The sequence below is a fragment of the Urocampus carinirostris genome, chromosome 9 (genome assembly GCF_059441175.1).
Source record: "Urocampus carinirostris isolate Australia breed hairy pipefish chromosome 9, RoL_Ucar_1.0, whole genome shotgun sequence".
In the NCBI taxonomy this organism is placed as follows: domain Eukaryota; kingdom Metazoa; phylum Chordata; class Actinopteri; order Syngnathiformes; family Syngnathidae; genus Urocampus; species Urocampus carinirostris.
The window spans coordinates 23,399,571-23,417,783 of record NC_142357.1 but is presented as its reverse complement, the minus strand read 5'-3'; the positions used below and the strand labels follow the sequence as shown (position 1 = coordinate 23,417,783).

Here is an 18,213-nt window from a genome sequence, read left to right as displayed (position 1 = left end):
GTCCTACCTCGCGTAAACATCCTAACGTAGGCTAATCTGACAGCGAATTTTGTTTTCATTCTTATCAACAGGGTTGGGTAGGGTTACTTTAACTTGATTACTTTCAATTACTTTTGGATCACTCCAATAAAAATATGCCGATAAAAGACAAAAGAAACTAAATATGAATCAAATTACTAAATTTTGTGCAGGCTTGGGGAGTAGCGGAATACATGGAACGGCAAAAATGATGTTGGCAAGCTGTTTAGATGTATTTTCATTTTGTTTCCGTCGCATTTTATGTTAGTTTTGCCGGTGATCAAAGAGATCAAAGCCAGGAGATAAAGCTTACCACGTGTTGTGAGTCATAATTTTATTCATATTTAGTTTCTTTTGTCTTTTATTAGCATATTTGGTATTGGAGTCATCCAAAACTAATTGAAAGTAATCAAGTTAAAGTAACCCTACCCAACCCTGCTTATCAAGTATACCTAGCAAAACTGAAACCCTGAAATATTGCAAACAGATGTTTTACTCGTGACATAGAACGAGAGTTAGCAAGCATACACTCAGTGCGTGATTCCAGTAGCCATCAGAGACCATGCTAAAAAAAAGGTACCACGGGAAAAACTATGTTTAAAGCTACGTCAGAAAAGTATTTAGAAGCGGCGAAAGAGAGTCGAATAAGACTAATTCAAAACGAAAATTGTAAGTACTGAAGGATTTTATACATTTTATACTATAAAATGAACTACAAAGTAAGTACATGTACTCAGTTTGATGCAGTAGAGAGATTCACTGACTGTTTTTTTTCAAGGTACATTAGTAGGTTAGGCTGTCTGGAATGCATCAGACGCATTTTGATAACAGAATTCCTGTGAGTGCTGACGGGAGAAGGCCAGACGCACAAGGACAAACATCGCGACACCGATGGAAGGAGGAGCCGGCATGCCAGTTTGTGAAAAGACGTGGGCAGAGGAACTTCAGAAGACCGAGAGGGACAATCGAGAGAGAGGCTCGACGAAGAGCGACACTAAATCGGCTAATTCGATGGAATTCACTTAGTTAAATAATTTAAGAAAATAAATCTGCCGCCGTGTGTAAATGCCGGTGTCTTGTCCATTTTTCCATAAAGAGACGAGCATGTATTGTTAGGCGAATGTAAGTTGTGTTTGGTTAATGGAGTCAGATAACTAATTCGAACAATTAGGTAAATGATACATTTTTAATGTATTTATTTCCCAACAGTACTCGCCGTAGGAAATTGCAATCAGTCTTACGCGTATGGGCACTAGGTGTTGGTAGGACATCTTTGCATGTAAATGGTAAATTATATAGCGCTTTTAAAGTCAATGAAGATCTCCCAAAGCGCTTTACAATGTGCTTCACGCTTACCTGTTCACACACACTCACACACCAATAGCGGCCGTGCAGCCATGCAAGGCGCCGACCTGCTTATTGGGGGCATTAGGGATACAGTGTCTTGCCCAAGGACACTTCGAAATATAACACGGAGGAGCCGGGAATCGAACCTGCGATCTCTTTATCCCAAGACAAGCGCTCTACCCCCTGGCATTATCTCAACAGGTAGGAAGGAAATTCGGATCATTGGTTAACTGATTTTACATTATCCATCAACAAATAGAAAATGACCAGAATTGTGTCTCTACTCACACATGGTAGAATGCAATACACAAGTACTAAATAATATTTAAGAGTACACAAAATATGGCAATAAAGAATGCAAACGGAGTGGACCACGTGACGTGTTCAGGTGTCTTTCATAATTGGAATTTTGAGTGACTCTATATCCAGGACCTATAAGCATCGGACCGCTAGGGTATAAGTCAGGGTCGGATTCGGGTAAGTGGGATCGGGTTCGGGCAAATAGTGTGTCTAGCAGAGTGACACAGCAGAAGTATGTTGGGCCCATTACCCAGAGGTCAAAGTATCTTAACCATCTTCTGATATCTAGACTATTATAGCACAGTACAAAATTACTTGTGACCTTATCAAGTGAGTGCTGTACCAGTGTACAAGTCCTTTCTGATCAGCATCTGCAAACTGTCAGGCTTTGTTGTGAAAATAGAGCTTTTTGAGTATGTATAATTCACCCTCTCTTCTGCCTAGTAGGATGCAGCAGCAGGCCTGGTAGGGAGAGCTGTTAAATGTGCGCCTGCCAGGCAATAAGGTTAGAGAGTGGCCTGCAGAAAAGTTTTGGAAGCAATTGACCAACGATGGGTGATTGTGATTTTCCTGGAAACATGACTTCTAACAGGCTTGATGTTTTGGTTGTTGACTGATCCTACTTTACCTCAACTGCTTATGATACAACTTGGTAATAACATAGTAACAACTTAATAGGTTACTATTTAAAAAATGTGTATCAAAATGGTAGCCCTTTGTGCCAATTAGTAAAAAAGGAACTCTTAGCCTTCAAATGGTTAGTCACCCCAGGGTTAGGGTATAAGATAGGGGTTAGGTTTAGGCTAGTGGTTAGTGCAGGGATGTCCCGAGTTAGGGGAGGGCATACGGAAATAGATAGGGCAGGGCTCAGGTTATGGTTTAGGGAAGAGTTAGGGAAGGTAGTTCAGGTAAGTACATTGAGCACTCTTTGGGTTAGGGTAAAGGTAGGATTAGAGTAAGGTTAGGGTAAGGGAAGGGGATTAGAAAAGGGGTAGGGTATGAGTCAGGGTCAGATTTGTGTCAGTGGGTTTGAGTATGAAGAGTATCCAGTAGAGTTGCAGTAAAAAAAAAAAAAAAACATAATCATTTAGGGGCAGCACGGCGGCACAGTTCATGTCATGGGAACCTGTCGTGGGTTCAAATCCAGCTCCAGACTTTCTGTGCGGAGTTTGTATGTTCTCCCTGTGCTTGCGTGGGTTTCCTCCGGGCACTCCGGTTTCCTCCCACATTCCAAAAACATGCATTTCAGGTGAATTGGCCGGTCCAAATTGTCCCTAGGTGTGAATGAGCGAATGAGTTGTCTGTCCCCGTGTGCCCTGCGACTGGCTGGCAACCAGTTCAGGGTGTCCCCTGCCCACTGCCCGAAGATGGCTGGGATGGGCTCCAGCCCCCCCGCGACCCTAATGAGGATAAGCGGTACGGCTAATGAGATGAGATGAGATAATCATTTAGAATAGAAACCTAGAGTCTCGCTTCTTGTTTTGAAATACTCAGAAATTGACACGAGCGGGTAACCCTAATCATTAGGGTTTAGGGAAAGGTTGGGGTAAGCATTAGGGCTTAGTGAAGGGTTAGGGTAGGGTTCAGGTCAATGTTCCCTCTAATTTTCCACGAGTCTTGAGCGTTCACACAAAGTCGGTGAGCAACAGCAATCCCAAGTGTGGCGGCAACTAAGTCGTTATCAAACATGTCCAAAACTTGATATCAAGTTACATTTTGCTGAGTTTCCGGCAATGCAAATATGTTTTTGCATTATTAATGTATTATTGCAAAGGTTGTATGGCCTACAAACGTCATTTGTTTTTACAAAAATTCTTGCACAAGATTTCAATTGCTTTTCTTTCCTGGTATCTTTTGTCGCATACTACTAACATTTTGGGGGGCTTATTTAGTCGGTTGCACGATACAGAACTGTATTTAATCACATTTTTAGTGGAAGTATAATGTTGGCAACAAGATTGACTTGGTATAATTGGAAATTATTTGAATGCAACACAAACTTTTTCTTCTTTTTCTCATTTTTTTCTATTTTTTTAATTCCTTTAAAAAAATCTCACTGTTTATTTTTTCCGAGCTGTTACTTTTTTCTTTTTGTTATCTATTTACTTTTTTCCCCTTTGTTTCGTTCTTTTTTTCTGAATTTTCCCTTCTTTTTTCCTCTTCCTTTTGCTTCTTTCTTTCTTAGCTTTTCAGTACTTTTTTATTTTGGTATGTTTTTCTTTTTTGTTCTTCTTCCCCCCTTCGTTTAAGTCATTTTGTGCACAATTTTACATAATATTTGGTCGTGTAGGGATTAAAAAAGCAAAAACAACCCGAAGAGCCATTTGGGACCCGAAAGAGCCGGTTCTTTTTAGTGAGCCGAGCCGAAGAAGCCGGTTCTCGAAAAAAACTCTAGTAACTTTACTCAACTTGTTCTACTCCGACATTAACTTCAAAATACTGCATTTAGAACACAGCGTCAGGGGAACCCGTGTATGTTTACCTTCATGCACTGTAACTTTGACTTAAATCACTTCTTAATTAGCAATTTCGAGCCCTGATTTTTGTGAGCTGGCTAGATTTTCTTGTGCGCGGAAAAGCTCTGAATAGTGCGCAATTGCGCACACACGCAGTTTAGAGGGAACATTGGTTCAGGTTATGGTTTGGTTATGGGGTTCGGGTTAGTATATCTACCTAGATACTCGCTTCTTGTTTTGAAATACTCAGAAATTGACACCCGCGGGTTAGGGTAACCATTAGGGTTTAGGAAAGAGTTAGTCGAGGATAAGGGAAGAGTGTGGGTCAGACTCGTGTAAATGAGTCTGGTTGTTTCACATATGTAGCAGAGTGGCGCAGCGGAAGCGTGCTGGGCCCATAACCCAGAGGTCGATGGATCGAAACCATCCTCTGCTAGCCGGAACATGTTTTTTCTGGCCCAGTGTAGAATCCTAAGGTTCCGTCCTTGTCAAATTACTGTACTAAAGGGCTTATTTTTCCGACCAGTCGCTGCAAAGCTCTCGAGATTAGTTGTTAAGAATTTTTTTTAAGTATTGACCCTGACCATGCCAATTAGAAATGAAATTTCCTAGAAAATCATAATGATCCATCTCCGGGCAACTACTTTCAGAATCGGTCTGCAGACTACTCAGCTGTTGGTGATCCCGGAATAAGGGAAGTGTATTATGACAATACGGCACACCTTAAAAACATAAATTGGCCAGAAATTTGAAAGTGAGCCTTATATACCAGAAAATATGATGGTTATTCATGGGAAATGCAACATATAGATTAGTCCTTTTGTTTTTGTTTGTATGTAAGAAACACTGTGATTACTTGATTGTAGTTTCTTGTACATAACGTTTTGTCTCAAATTATGTACTCGTTTGAATTGTTGTTAAATGATATCGCATACAGTAATTGTTCTACCTTTGAGAAACTAATACAGTGGTCTTTGAGTGTCCTCTTGTGGTTAACATGTTGTTCGTTGCTAAAATTAATCTTTTGGGGGTGAAACTAGATGTCAGTGTTAATTTATTTTTGTGAAATAAATTATTTTGGTTTAAATATATTGATATAAGCAAACCTAGCCATTACTGTTATTTCACGCACCGTTGAACAGTTAAATGAAAAATATTGCTTGACATATTTTGAGGGTGCGCCTTATAATCCGGTGCACAAAATACAGTAATTAACACTAAACTAACTGCTTTCTCATTTGTGCTGTGAACAAAGAACAATCTCCAGCCACCTTTTTTCCTAATCCTTTTAATTACAATGCGCAAAACATTATTTACACCATTTCATTTCATCACACTGTGACATTTCTTTCCTTTTCAAAAAGTCTACTTTTTCCCCAAAATAGAATTTTACCACTTCAACAAGTAACAAAGGAATACATTGAACTGCTTTGAAAAAGACTTGCTGCGATTAAGATACAAGAGAAGGAGATTTCAAGCAGTCATACAAAAGCTGTTTAGTGGTCTAACACAAAATAACAAAACAACAACGAAAAGGGATGTTACTTAGAATACAGTTGAATTCAAAAACCACTGCAGCCGTGTACAGTACACACTAATCTTTCTTAAGACTTCCAGGAGAACAATCGGTTCATTTATCTTTGCGTGGCAAAATTACATTCGGAGTGCTATCCGGAGGGTCTTGATTGGAAACGATAAAAATATTGCTAAATTTCAATATCGCCACCCCTCTCGTCATAAGTGAGTGAGAAACACGGAGCTGTTTATAGATAAGCTGAAACAAGCAGTAAGTAGGCTTTTATTTACAGCATACATCTGTTTGGTTGACGGCTGGATTAGAAAAGGACCAACGCTGGAGGTTCGTACAGACCATAACATGTGGTTTCAGTGCTCCCCCGAAACTTTGATGGTGGAACGCAACCGCAGGATGGAAGGACAGCTAAATCAGGTCGATCAGTTTCAATCCTCCTACTTGGAGTCTGTTAGCAGCGAGTTAGCTTAGCGCAGCTTAAGTTGGCGTTGATATTAAAAGATGTTACTCACTAAAACGTCTTAAGTGGTGACATTTCAGAAGGAACCTAAAGAGAAGACCAATCCTTCCATAAGTGATAATAAATGACATATTAATAAAAGAGCAAAATGCAAATATATGAATTTTTATGAATAAATTGAATTTGTATGATATATTTAGGTTTTACACTATTCACTCGTATTACATTCATTTCTACAAATGGCAGGATTGGTCCTCCATAAAACAGCACAATAAACATTAGCTGCGGTTTCATTTCAGCATGTCTTAAAAATCCAAGTACTTGTTTTTTTCTCAAATCTTCGGTCCCAATGACAAAATATAACGTCATACTTCAATTTTAATTTGAAGCAGGTTGGCAGTGCATGAGTTATTACCTTTCTATGGAACAAAATAACAAAAATAGTGACTGTATTTATTTCTTTATAATGCAATTTTTTTATCCTACAAAAAGAACTCAAAGTTGGGCGTTATACACGAGGTTTTGATGTATTATCGCACAACATTGGATGTAACACACTCGAATTCGGGTCTTAGCAGTGAAAGCACCGAACACGTAACGCTGGACCACTAAATATGTCATACAATAAGGCGTTGGATTTTTATCTTATTATTCCACTATCTTTAGTCATGGTACCAGAGACAAATGTTAATTTAGTTGTGGATCACATGTTACAAAGACAAAAAATTTCATTAAAGCCATGTGAAAATGGCACTGCTTATTTCTCTCTCGATTTTTTGTTTTATGCATAGGATGAAAACAGTCTCAGTAATTCATATTTTTATTAACTTTTTGACATCAGAATGATCAATTTTTCTAAATTTCATGATCTAACCGTTTGCATGCAATAATGGCCTCAACTACTTAAATACCAGGTATGCAATAATGTCTATGATTATTGACTGTAAGGCTATTATCATACAATGTAATTTTGAAATCCAGTATTTCTTTGTTAATGTTTCCTACATTTTTCTAGATGCTGCTATGGCCATTATCCGATGAGAAATATGTAAACAGTAGGGAAACTATTGCACGGAAAAATCTTGTAATTCGTCATTTGCCAACCCGCGATTATAACAAGAATCTAGCCCTTTTGTCAAAAAACAATTATTGTCACTAATTCAATTTTCGCATGAGGTTAAAGATTTGTCACAATACTTTGAATAGAAGATTAACGCTCACTGTCATTATAACACGCGAAACGCACATCATGAATAACATTAGTCTTCAGTACTGTGACTAAAAAGTGTGTGATAATGAGCTAAAATCGACTGCCTTTTCAATTGTCATCTACAGTACTGGTGTACCAGTGGTTAGAATTCGGCACACTCACAGCTTCGACCCGGGTTTGATTCCCGTTGCATCCAAAACCTGAAAAAATATAGCCAGTTGGATCATTCTGAACTTCATCCTTAAAGCTCTTATGTTTAATTTTGGGGGAGTGGTGTCGCGAGTTAGCCCAACACAAAATGTCACAGTGCTCACCTTTAGCATTAGCTACTAGAATCTCTCAGCAGGAATCAAAGAGTGTTGATGTGCAACACTAAACTAAGCATGCTCAGCTCTACGATGGTAAGCTGCGGCAGGCAAACGTTGGAGGGAGCACCGATTCCTTCACTGCCGTCACATGAGGATGTCCAGATCGTCTCCGTGGTCGTCTTCCTCGGTCACCCGCAGCGACAGTACTTCCTCGTTGAGGAACAGGCCGCTCAGATGCTCCTTGCGGGCTTGACGCTGCTCCTTCAGCTGTCGCTTGCGCAGAGCCTTCTGCTGTAGCTTGCGCTGCTTGGATCGTTTCTGCAAAGAGGTCATTAAAAAGGGAAAAGGACGTGGGTTTGCGACCAAAAGTCAACAAAAATCGATAATAGAAACAGTCGACAACGTATTTGAATTTAAATGCATGAACAAACGGCAGTTGTTAAAACTGTTTGATTTCAAATTGTTGACAATCGCTAAGTTATGGGCTGTCAGTCGCATGGTACCGGGCCACACAGAAGAAAAAGAACGATTGCCTTATTTTTTGCTTATACAACATATTTATTATTTGCTCGCTTTGAAAAAAAAATAAAAAATGAAAGTTGGATGGGGGTCATTACGGTTTTAGGGTAGTGTATCACAGTAATGGAGCAATAATTGATCAGCCGACGAAAATCGCCGACCACATTTTCTCAGCATTGGATGCAACGTGAATGGAGCCTAGACAGTGGCAGTGAGCAGGCTGAATCCTAATCACTAAAACATTAGGTTTGTTGATGACAAAGGGAAAAGCACCCGATTCTAAGTCACCGTACTATTTTTACTCTTAGTACAACATTGTGGGATGTGGTAGTGGAGCATAATGGGAAAGAGTTCAGCCAAAACAGAATTGTACAACGTGGTACTGTGACTAAAAATAGTGTGATGATATAAAATCTAAAGCCTTTTTTCTATGTAATCTAAATCCCTGGTTGTCTAGTGATTACACAGTAAATTTGGGGTTCTTATTATAAATGTTGCTAACGCCAATGTTATTATTGGTCCGGGCTGCGAAAATATAACATTAAACCCAATATGGTACAGAAAGGTCTTACGGAGCACTGTAGTAGGTCACCCGTTTTGACTTCACAACGGCCAATTTTGCCGGTGGTGAGAATTCTATGCCTGAATACATTTGGGACCAACAAGCTAGATATTTCTTACTTTGGAATCTCTGATGCGTTCTGCAGCGCTGGAAAGATTGCCATCGCTGTGGGCTCGGCTAATGTTAGCCACACTGCCCCCGCTGCAGGCTGATGCTGTTCCACCTGGAGGGCAACACAGCACCAAAAGTGTTCAGACTTAATTTCTTTTACTGAGTCCAGCAATCATTTAACATCACCCTTTGCTACCTGCGACAGAATTGGATGCTGTGGAGCTGGTAGAGGAGCTGGCCGAACTGACCATGCTAGCGTTGCTGCTGCTAGCACCGCTGATGCCGCCCGCGCTGGCGGTGCTGTGGCTGCCCCTCTTCCAAGCCTCCCTGGTGCTGTTGGCTCGCTGCCTGGGCCCGTGCTCTCGGATGTAGTTGCGGACCTGCAGAGTTCTCCCCCCAATTATAACTCATTCAAAGCTAAATACGTTCTCATTATCATTTTAAGAGAGGGTGTACAGAATATAAAACTTTTTACCGGCTGCCTCTATCTCCTGGCTTGTGTCATTATTGAAGCCTTGTCAGCTTGTTCATGATGCACTTGCTAGTACGTCTTTGACACACTAAAATACTCCTTTTCATATTTCTTGCGGTTTGGGTATAGATTTGACTCTACTTGAGGCAGGCCTTTTCTTACATTGACAATTTAATGCCTCACTAAAAAAATAGAAAGAAAACAAGAAAGGGGGGACGAACATCTCGCCACTTGCTAAGACCCCCGACAACCATTTCTCCTACCTAATGTGTTCCTTCCCAAACAGTAAGATAAGAGCTAATAGGTGGAGTGTGGAAAATAAAGCATAATGACTCTTTACACTCAGTTTATTTCATGTTCATTTGCTAAATATCTCATCCTTAAAAGTATTTTCAAATCATCCTCATTTATACAAATATACAGTGGGACCTCGCTACTTCGCGGTTCCACGTTCGCGGGTTTAGAGCTTCGCGAGTCTAAAAAAAAATAATAATAAAATAAAAATAAAAAATATTTTTTTAAGCATTATTGAAGGGGCGCAGCTACTTCGCAGATTTTCACTTTTTGCTGGTGGTTTTGGTCCCCATTAACCGGGTCTAAAAATAATAATAATAAAATAAAAATATTTTTTAAAGCATTTTTGAAGGGGCGTCGCTACTTCGCGGATTTTCACTTTTCGCGGGTGGTTTTGGTCCCCATTAACCGCGATAACCGAGGGATTACATATATATGTATGTACATATTTTCCATTTTTAAAATGAGGACTTATATCAAAGAGTTTTACCAAAATGTGTGAGTTTTCTGGCAGTAAATGTTATTTTTTAATAATAAATGTTGTGCCAAAAGTTGTATTACAAACCACAGGGGTTTATTTTTCATCACTGACATAACGACTTGAATTAAGGATGGAAGCTTTGTAGTCGATTAGGTACTGTAGTCACAAGAGACTAAACGTGTCATTGTTTGGAATTATCATGAAATGACTCATCATTTTAAGCGTTTTATTACTTTCCTAGAGTGATATCAAATCTGCATCGCTCAGATATTAGCAATAATTAACTTTTTTTGCGTTGTAGGAATTGTTTCTGTCTTGAGTTTGAATCAAACAGCTGCATTTGAATACACCTCATGGCTCACCTGATGCAATTAATGTTAACATTCTAGCTGTTAGAGGCTCATGGCTAATGCAGGAAATGTGTGCCATATCTTGCAATCATTTATTGGCTCATTCATTCATTATCTAAACCCCTTATCTTCAGTAGGGTCGCAGGGCCATATCTTAGAATGACGCACAAATTATTAACTTTATAGCATCCTTAGTTAGCCCTATCAAACCTGGTTTATTAAAAAGAGATCATCATAACAAGAAGTTAGCCACTAGCCGTTCGTCGCAGTTGAGCTTGAGATGCAAACATTTACGGCCCTTGCACCAATGTAGCACTGCTAGTTGCTGATCATAAAAGCCATGGCATGCTTGTTCTCTGCCTCATTAATAGTGCGAAAACAATTTTGACAGGTATAAAAAGAAGCCATGTTTCAGCGTTATATACAGCACACTAAAACCGGATCTTGTTTTACCGGCCGTGTGTGGCGTCTCACCTGCTTCAACTTCTCATCAGTAAGACAGTTGAGCTCAATGATGAACTCGCTGTCAGTGGGAGAAATTTGTGCACAGGGGTCGATAATCTTGATGATGTCCAGTTGCTCCCGCAAGCCCATCTCCGTGCTGACCCTACGACTCAAATACTCAATATATTCGACCTGAAAGAAATTTGAGTTTCAGTGCATGGCTCGCTACTGTGTTCATTAACTGGACAGGTTTCCATCATTTTACTTGTTCATCGTTGGTCATGGCGCTCCATGGCAGCTCATCCAGGTTGCGGTGGGTGTGGGGCTTAGGCTTCCTCTTAGGAACCAAACAAGGTGAGTTCGGGATGCTTGGTATAATGTCGGACAGGACGTCACTGTTGCTGGTGATGTCACTTCCTGGCAACTGGAGGTAAATAAAAGGAATTAGACAGCGATATATAAAAATATTTAATTCCATTAAATACATATAAAAAAATCATGAAATTGATGGTTATTTTGAAATGGTTCAAATTCCACAAAGCTGACCATAAAACGAAAACTTGTGGGTAAGAAAAAGAAGAAAATAATACAAATATAATAAACCTGTTATTGGCTTGATCCCAGACAGTTGATATTGTTAAATATTAATAGGAAAAAAAATGTAATTTGAAGGACCATTTTTATGTACCAAACGTGATGGTCGTATCTGTTTGTACTTAGTATTGGTATCAATGACCATTCAAAACAAACTGTTATTAATGTGGAAAAAACAAACTAACTTTCAGTCAAATACACATAATTTACTTGCAAACTCTTCAAAAGAGGAAAATATTTTGGACCATAGGGGAAAACAAAAAGATTTGACCAAAAGCATATAAAAATGTTTCAGGTGATTGTTTTCCAAATTAGCACCAGCTCCAGGAGAATTACACTAAATAGTTAGCATAAGAGCATTGGCAAAGTTTTTCTGTTACAATCTCACCTGCCACTCAAACTCGCTATCAGACCAGTCCCAGTAGGTACTGATGGAAGATGAAACATCGCTGCAAACGCTGCCCTCAGGAAACAAGTCCAAAGACGTCAGCTCCTGGTCATCCAGGAGGGAGTAGCAATCGTCCTGGTCCCCAACGGACACGGACGAGAACAGTTCCTCGCTGCACTCGGAGCTGGCCACACTTGTGCCGCAAGAAGTGAGGTTCCACCTGGAGAGCAAAAAATAGAAACATCAATTTAAGTGACAAGAAACACATCGATTTGTCTCTTGTCAAGTGTGATAATGGGTCTCTTCGGGGTTCAGGGAATTCTACAATTCAAGAAGGTTTCCTTTACAATATTGACTTGCCTGTTGCCATGAAAGCGTCGCAGCGGGTCTGTTCTATGACAAGAGGAGAGCCGACAGCTAAAATCGCTGACGTCCAGGGTCCCAACATCGCTGAGGTTGGCTCTCTGGGAGAGAAGGGGGAAAGGCTCTTCAGGGGCCAAAAACTTCTCATACTCTTCAGAGGCAATGAACTTCTCGTACAGAGAATCAGACATGGTGGCAATGAATCTGAAAAAAAGAAAATTTATACCACGGTGATATAATCATAATAACTGATATAATCCTAAAAATATTTTCATATTACAACAGAAATCTGACTATATATTCAAACTACAATCAAATATACATAATGCGAGTTCAATTACAGCTAAAATAGAGTAATCGTGATCTCGATTACCGGTACTTATTCTACGACGCGTTATTGTTGTGACGTCACCAGTCGGTTGTTTATTAAAACACGAGAAAAAAAATGATATACAGCAAATGGAATGGAACGAGAACTGCTGATATTCTTAACAATGCAATTTACGATACGTTTTAGTTTTCATTATAAAGTTAAAACGTGTTGTCGTAACGTAGCGTCGTTCCCCGAATCATTAGCTCGATGCTATTGCTAAATTCCAATAGAGTGTTGAGAAAAGCATCCAAATGATACCAAACTGATTTTCTTGCCGTTATAGTATTTCTGAATCCGATAAAAATCACAGGAATAATTAAAAAGGATATAAATAGAATAAAAATACCAACCTATAAGCGTTCAAAGACTACGCTTTTTTTCTGCGACCTCCATTTGCAAAAGCCTTTTCACCGACGAGTGTTCTCGCGAGAAATCATTCATCGCGAGTGTAAAAGCAAAGCAGAGTGGCAAAGTCACGTGACACAACCCGGAAGTTGCCATCGAAATAATCAAAATATGAACGTCTTGAGTTCTTGCTCGGTTTAGCGATTATCATATATTTGAATTTTTCAAAATGTCGCTAACTCTAGAAAAAGATACCACCTTTTTAGGTGCCAGAATACCACCTGAAATCGAGTCGATGTCAAAAAACCTCAAGGATGTGGAGCAAGATACGTTTAGAAAATTACTAAAAGGTGTTATCTATTCTGTTGTCCTGCAATATCAAGACTGAGTTCACTGCTTTGAATAACATGATATGTATGCAAGTGCATGTTTTGATTCGGACATTTTGTGCTTTCAGCTGTGGTGAACGCCCTGGAGGGTAAAGATTGCAGAGAAACAATGAAATTAATAGTGGAGAACAGTGCGTTTCCACAAGAGAAGCTCAGTCACATTGTCGCTGGAATGTACAGATTGTTGTCAGAAGCTATTCGCATACCGCAATCATTACTTAAACTGGAGGTGAGTCACAAGTAATATATTAAGATTACAAATTTCAAACATGTGATTCAGATGTTAAAATAGATTACGCTGCGAATGCAAATGTCTCCATGTTTTCTCACAGACCTTTAAAGAAGATCTCAGAGTATTGAGGCAAGTATCATCACTTGGTGAAGTTCTGCTATCACTTTGCTTTTTAATCATTATTTTTTGTCCTGACTTAAGGATACAGGAAGACTTTATCACAGATTTCTGCAGTGTGGTCTTTGGAAATCGGTGCGTAATATGATATGGTTGAACCAATTTTCCCTCCAAAGGGGATTCACGAACATTTTTTGGGTTAAACCACGTATAGATGTTTCTCTGTAGAATTTAACGTGTCATCAGCCAATGTAATGAAGATATAGTCTTCACCAAGCGTAACATGACCCACAGGGAGCTTGAACAGAAATTGAAAATGATTGTGCCTAGGGCAGATCCTTTTGGGACACCTCATAGGCTGAAATGAATTAGATTTGATTGTACTCAATGAGCTATTTCCACAATTTTAGTATGGTTGGGCTGTCTACCATGGACTATTCTAAATTGGCAGCGGATGTAAATCACCAGTGATTGACATGATACTTTTTTTCCCAAATGTTTTTTTTCCTGGCACCATAACAACTCCAGGCGGGTAGCTTTGGAAGCATCAACCGCTCAGCGAGATCCCAAACTACCTTCAATAGATGAATTCAAATGGAGAGTGGATGTTGCCATTTCAACAAGGTAATGCACAGATTTAAGATAGCTCATGATTTTCTTTTTGTTTCGGGTCTTTGGGAATAAAATGTAATCTGCGTTCCCTCAGCTCATTGGCCAGAGCTCTGCAACCTTCCGTCTTGATGCACCTAAAATTGTCAGATGGAAGTTTTCACCAATTTGAGGTATTTTTGAACTAGTGCCCCCGCAGTACAGTATAAAAGATCGCAATCAATATTTATTTTCTGTAATGCAATTAAACAAACAAAAATATCATATTTTAGGGATTCATTACAAATCAACTGAAATATTACAAGCCTTTTATTATTTTTATGATTGCTGATTAAGGCTTACAGCCTACTAGTATACCTTTACATGATGTTGTAATATCTTATATATATATATATATATATATATATATATATATATATATATATATATATATACCGCAGCCATATCCCCCTAGTGGGAGGTGGCTAGAGTCATTTCTGACTGTTTTGGGGAGATTGATACAAAGGAGGGGATTCCCAGCCCCCTCACTCAACCCAACTGAGGTGTTGGGAGTCATCAGGTGACCAAACCCCCCAATTCCAACCCCTAATGCTGAATGCCAAGCAGGGAGGCAACGGGTACCAATGTTTAAGTCTTAGGTATGACTCGGCCGGGGCGCCATACCCCCAAGGCCACCGAGCTGTAATATCTTGAAATAGGATATTTAGTTTTTGCCATAAACAGCAACATTACAACAATAAAATACACTTGGTTTGTAGTGAGTCCAAAATGAATGACCTTTCAATTTTCTTCTAATTTCATTACAGACAATACATAAGTATCAATGTGTATATATATATATATATATATATATATTTAGTGAGAGAGCTACAGAGATACTTCGGTCACTAGGGGGCGATGAACTTCTTTCAAGCCTTTTGAATTCATGATGGAATCTGATGAATGAAATGAAATAAGTCCCACCCATTTCAAAGCGTTATTCAATAAAAATTACACAACAGAAGCTCAGGGTCAACATACAATGGTTTTATTGTTTTCTGCACAGGTGCCAACTGCAAAATTCCAGGAGCTGCGCTACAACGTGGCTCTGCTCCTCAAAGAGATGAATGACTTAGAGAAAAGGAGCGTTCTTAAGATTCCAGACTAAGAGACGTTCCGTAATCAATGTGTATGTCAGGTGTGATAGGAATATATTTTTTTAATTTTTCTTTTATTTACTTTCTTGTGCTGTACATGTCAAACCATGACTTCGTATAGTAAATGATACGCCCTGTATCTATCGGAAGTAAATGTATTGATGTTTTGTATGTCGATCTAAACAAAGCTTTTCACCCAAATGAAACACATTACATTAACATTCCCTTAACAGATACTCTTAATTTCATAGTCATGTATTACTATGATTTTTTTTTTCTTGTATTATATTGTGGACTGGTAGTGATAATCATTATCTGGAGCTGTCGTTTACCACCAGTTAAAGAGAAACAAATGGTGTCTATGTTGGAATATTTTTTCTTGATGTGTTAACTCGAGAAATAGAATCATTGCATTGTATTTTAGATCAATTTCCAACTTAAGCCAGGCTCCAAGCGCTCCCCTGTAAATACTTTTGCCTAGTCCTCCTGACGTTTTCACCTTATTTTTTCCTTTTAAGTCTTTATTACGCATTAATCCTGTGCCACCATGTCTAATGTTGTAAACCATGTTCGCTATGTCGTTACCAATGACAATAAAGATCATTCTAATACTAATATAAGGTTTACAGTTGTTGTCAAAAGTTTACATACACTTGTGAAGAACATAATGTCATGCATCTCTTGAGTTTCCAGTTATTTCTACAACTCTGATTTTTCTCTGATAGAGTGATTTGAACAGATTGTTTTTTGTTGCACAAAACATTCATGAGGTTTGGTTCTTTTGTGACTTGCTAATACTATCACTAAATCTATTCATAGGGGCTGAGGTGTGCTACAATTCTAAATTCTTGGTCTCTCTATCGCCCTCTGCCCTGAGGCAAGAGAATTGCGTGCCTCACTCTGCATCTGCAAACGTGCTCAGCACAGTAGTAGGTTACATACTAATTGTATTACCGGTAATATATATAATGTAAAAATTCAGCTATGGAAAAAGAAAAATCCCAAAATTATAAAGTTGAATGAGAAGTTTAACACTGAATAAATATAACCATTTCATATATTTTTCATTTCATGCAGCCCTTTGAGACTCTTTGTGATCAAGGGCTATACATGACTTGACTATATATCCATGACAGGTGAGGCACAGCCTGCGTTTCCTGACAGCATGTCATTGATAGAAACGGTATACTTTTAAAATATTCACTTCTATAATTGAGTAAATTGAATGCCTCATTGCCAATTTTTTTCATCCACTGTACCTTAATATCAACATGCAGCATTTATATTTCAACCAGACCAATTTGTCTGATTTATTTGAGGATTTGTCAGATGTGTGACTGAGAAACTCTGAAGTTACGCTCTGCATTGCCATGCTTGCATAAGGGAACGCATTTGTCCCCTCACTTGTGTCTTTTAAAGTGACTTAGGTGCCTTAGTTTGTGTCTTTGTGTCTACGGTAAGGATTGAGTTCACAGGCTAGACCGGCCGACCTATATTATGAGCGGCCTTACTTCGGACCATCCCGACACGTAATCACACAAGCAGCTCGCAGATTATCAAACCGCTTCTTTGTCAAACTGCGAGAAATAGTGCCACCTGGCACAAAGCAATGCTGATCAAGAGGATCTTCAATTGCAGACACTGATAGATAGATAGATATATAGATAGATGGATACTTTATTCATACCCATAGGGAAATTCACACTTCCAGCAGTCTCCTTTGTTGTTTATTAACAGATTAACAGGATGCCCTCGGGGTGCTTTGTTGTAGTTTAGACACAGCGGAGTGGATGACGTCACACTCTAGTCCAAAAGTTCGACGTCCCTGCAGCAGAGTGAAATCTTTGTGCCCAGGGATACACCACCTCGTGTTAGCGAGTCCACCTCCTCTCCGCTTCCCGCAGGCTTTCGTGTCTCTGTCTAACAGCGCTGAAGCCGGGTAGCTCCGGATAGCTCCGGTAGCTCCGCGTTAGCGTCCGGGATGCTAGACGTTTCCGTAAAACACAGCAAACTTCACTCCCTGTACGCTTTGATGTTTTTCACCAGCAAAGCCAGTTCGTCGGTCTTATTGGTAGAAAGTCCACATTTACCATGATTACGGATGGTACCGAAGACTTGTAACGCAGCTAGCCGCTTAGCTAGCTCTGGCTCTCCATCCACGATGGGGCCCCTTCATCACGCCGGCACAAGAATTCTTCAAGGGAAGGAGTTGATTCCCTGAATAAACGCATTTTTGTGGGTTAAAACCTATAACGATAGGATAGAAAGTAATTCAAAGTGTAGTTGTCAAACGGGACGAAAAACACAGAAGATAGAAGCAGAGACTTAAAACAATAAATCAAAAAAAGTGCGAAATAACACGGAGCTGCTGGAAAGGCCGCTGCCGGAAAGGCTGCTGCTCGCGGCGGCGCCGCTTTGACACCATTTTTATATTTCGCAATTGTTGCCTTCATCGACTTGATTGTTGTTGTCACTGTTTACCACTTTTCCTTCCCCTTATTAACTTTCTTGGGAAAGAAAAGGGAAATAAAATCACAATAAAATAAAATGTATGCCCTCTCAAACGCTCCGGTTGACTCAAAAGGTAGAACAGATTGAGCAGAACATTATTGCCATCTACTGTTAAGGAGTGTAATTGTCTCACTTTTTCTTCTTCTTAGTATTATTTTACCAAGGCAAAGGCCTCTGACCCATTGAAAATGGGTCCGTGAACCACATTTTAGTCCTGACCCACCAATTAAGAAAACACTAGTCTAGTAAACCTAAATGAACAAACTTAAAACCTAGCAACTGTATTCCAATCT

The 18,213-nt window shown here is 39.4% G+C and overlaps 2 protein-coding genes across 2 annotated transcripts; one reads left to right on the top strand and one right to left on the bottom strand.

The window, feature by feature from the left end:
* Window positions 1-5,391: 5,391 nt before the first annotated feature.
* fam199x (family with sequence similarity 199, X-linked) lies at window positions 5,392-13,024 on the bottom strand. Its single transcript, XM_088343289.1, has 8 exons — window positions 12,932-13,024; window positions 12,206-12,412; window positions 11,846-12,065; window positions 11,129-11,287; window positions 10,894-11,055; window positions 9,019-9,202; window positions 8,831-8,934; window positions 5,392-7,948 (listed from the first exon to the last, which is right to left on the bottom strand). The coding sequence occupies exons 2-8, from the start codon at window positions 12,397-12,399 to the stop codon at window positions 7,775-7,777; spliced, it is 1,197 nt and encodes a 398-aa protein (XP_088199415.1). The 5' UTR covers window positions 12,400-12,412; window positions 12,932-13,024; the 3' UTR covers window positions 5,392-7,774.
* A 24-nt stretch (window positions 13,025-13,048) lies between these two features.
* commd5 (COMM domain containing 5) lies at window positions 13,049-16,023 on the top strand. Its single transcript, XM_088343291.1, has 7 exons — window positions 13,049-13,276; window positions 13,384-13,544; window positions 13,648-13,676; window positions 13,749-13,799; window positions 14,193-14,288; window positions 14,371-14,446; window positions 15,319-16,023. Exons 1-7 carry the CDS (start codon window positions 13,156-13,158, stop codon window positions 15,418-15,420), a joined length of 636 nt encoding a protein of 211 aa, XP_088199417.1. The 5' UTR covers window positions 13,049-13,155; the 3' UTR covers window positions 15,421-16,023.
* Window positions 16,024-18,213: the final 2,190 nt, after the last annotated feature.

Excerpts from the sequence above, each read along its gene's own strand:
- fam199x (XM_088343289.1), bottom strand. The coding sequence starts at position 12,399 with ATGTCTGATTCTCTGTACGAGAAGTTCATTGCCTCTGAAGAGTATGAG. Across the intron at positions 11,288-11,845 it reads ATAGCGAGTTTGAGTGGCAG|TTGCCAGGAAGTGACATCAC; the intron begins GTGAGATTGTAA and ends ATTTACCTCCAG. Across the intron at positions 7,949-8,830 it reads AACGCATCAGAGATTCCAAA|AAACGATCCAAGCAGCGCAA; the intron begins GTAAGAAATATC and ends ACCTCTTTGCAG.
- commd5 (XM_088343291.1), top strand. The coding sequence starts at position 13,156 with ATGTCGCTAACTCTAGAAAAAGATACCACCTTTTTAGGTGCCAGAATA. Across the intron at positions 13,677-13,748 it reads GAAGATCTCAGAGTATTGAG|GATACAGGAAGACTTTATCA; the intron begins GCAAGTATCATC and ends TCCTGACTTAAG. Across the intron at positions 14,289-14,370 it reads GATGTTGCCATTTCAACAAG|CTCATTGGCCAGAGCTCTGC; the intron begins GTAATGCACAGA and ends GCGTTCCCTCAG.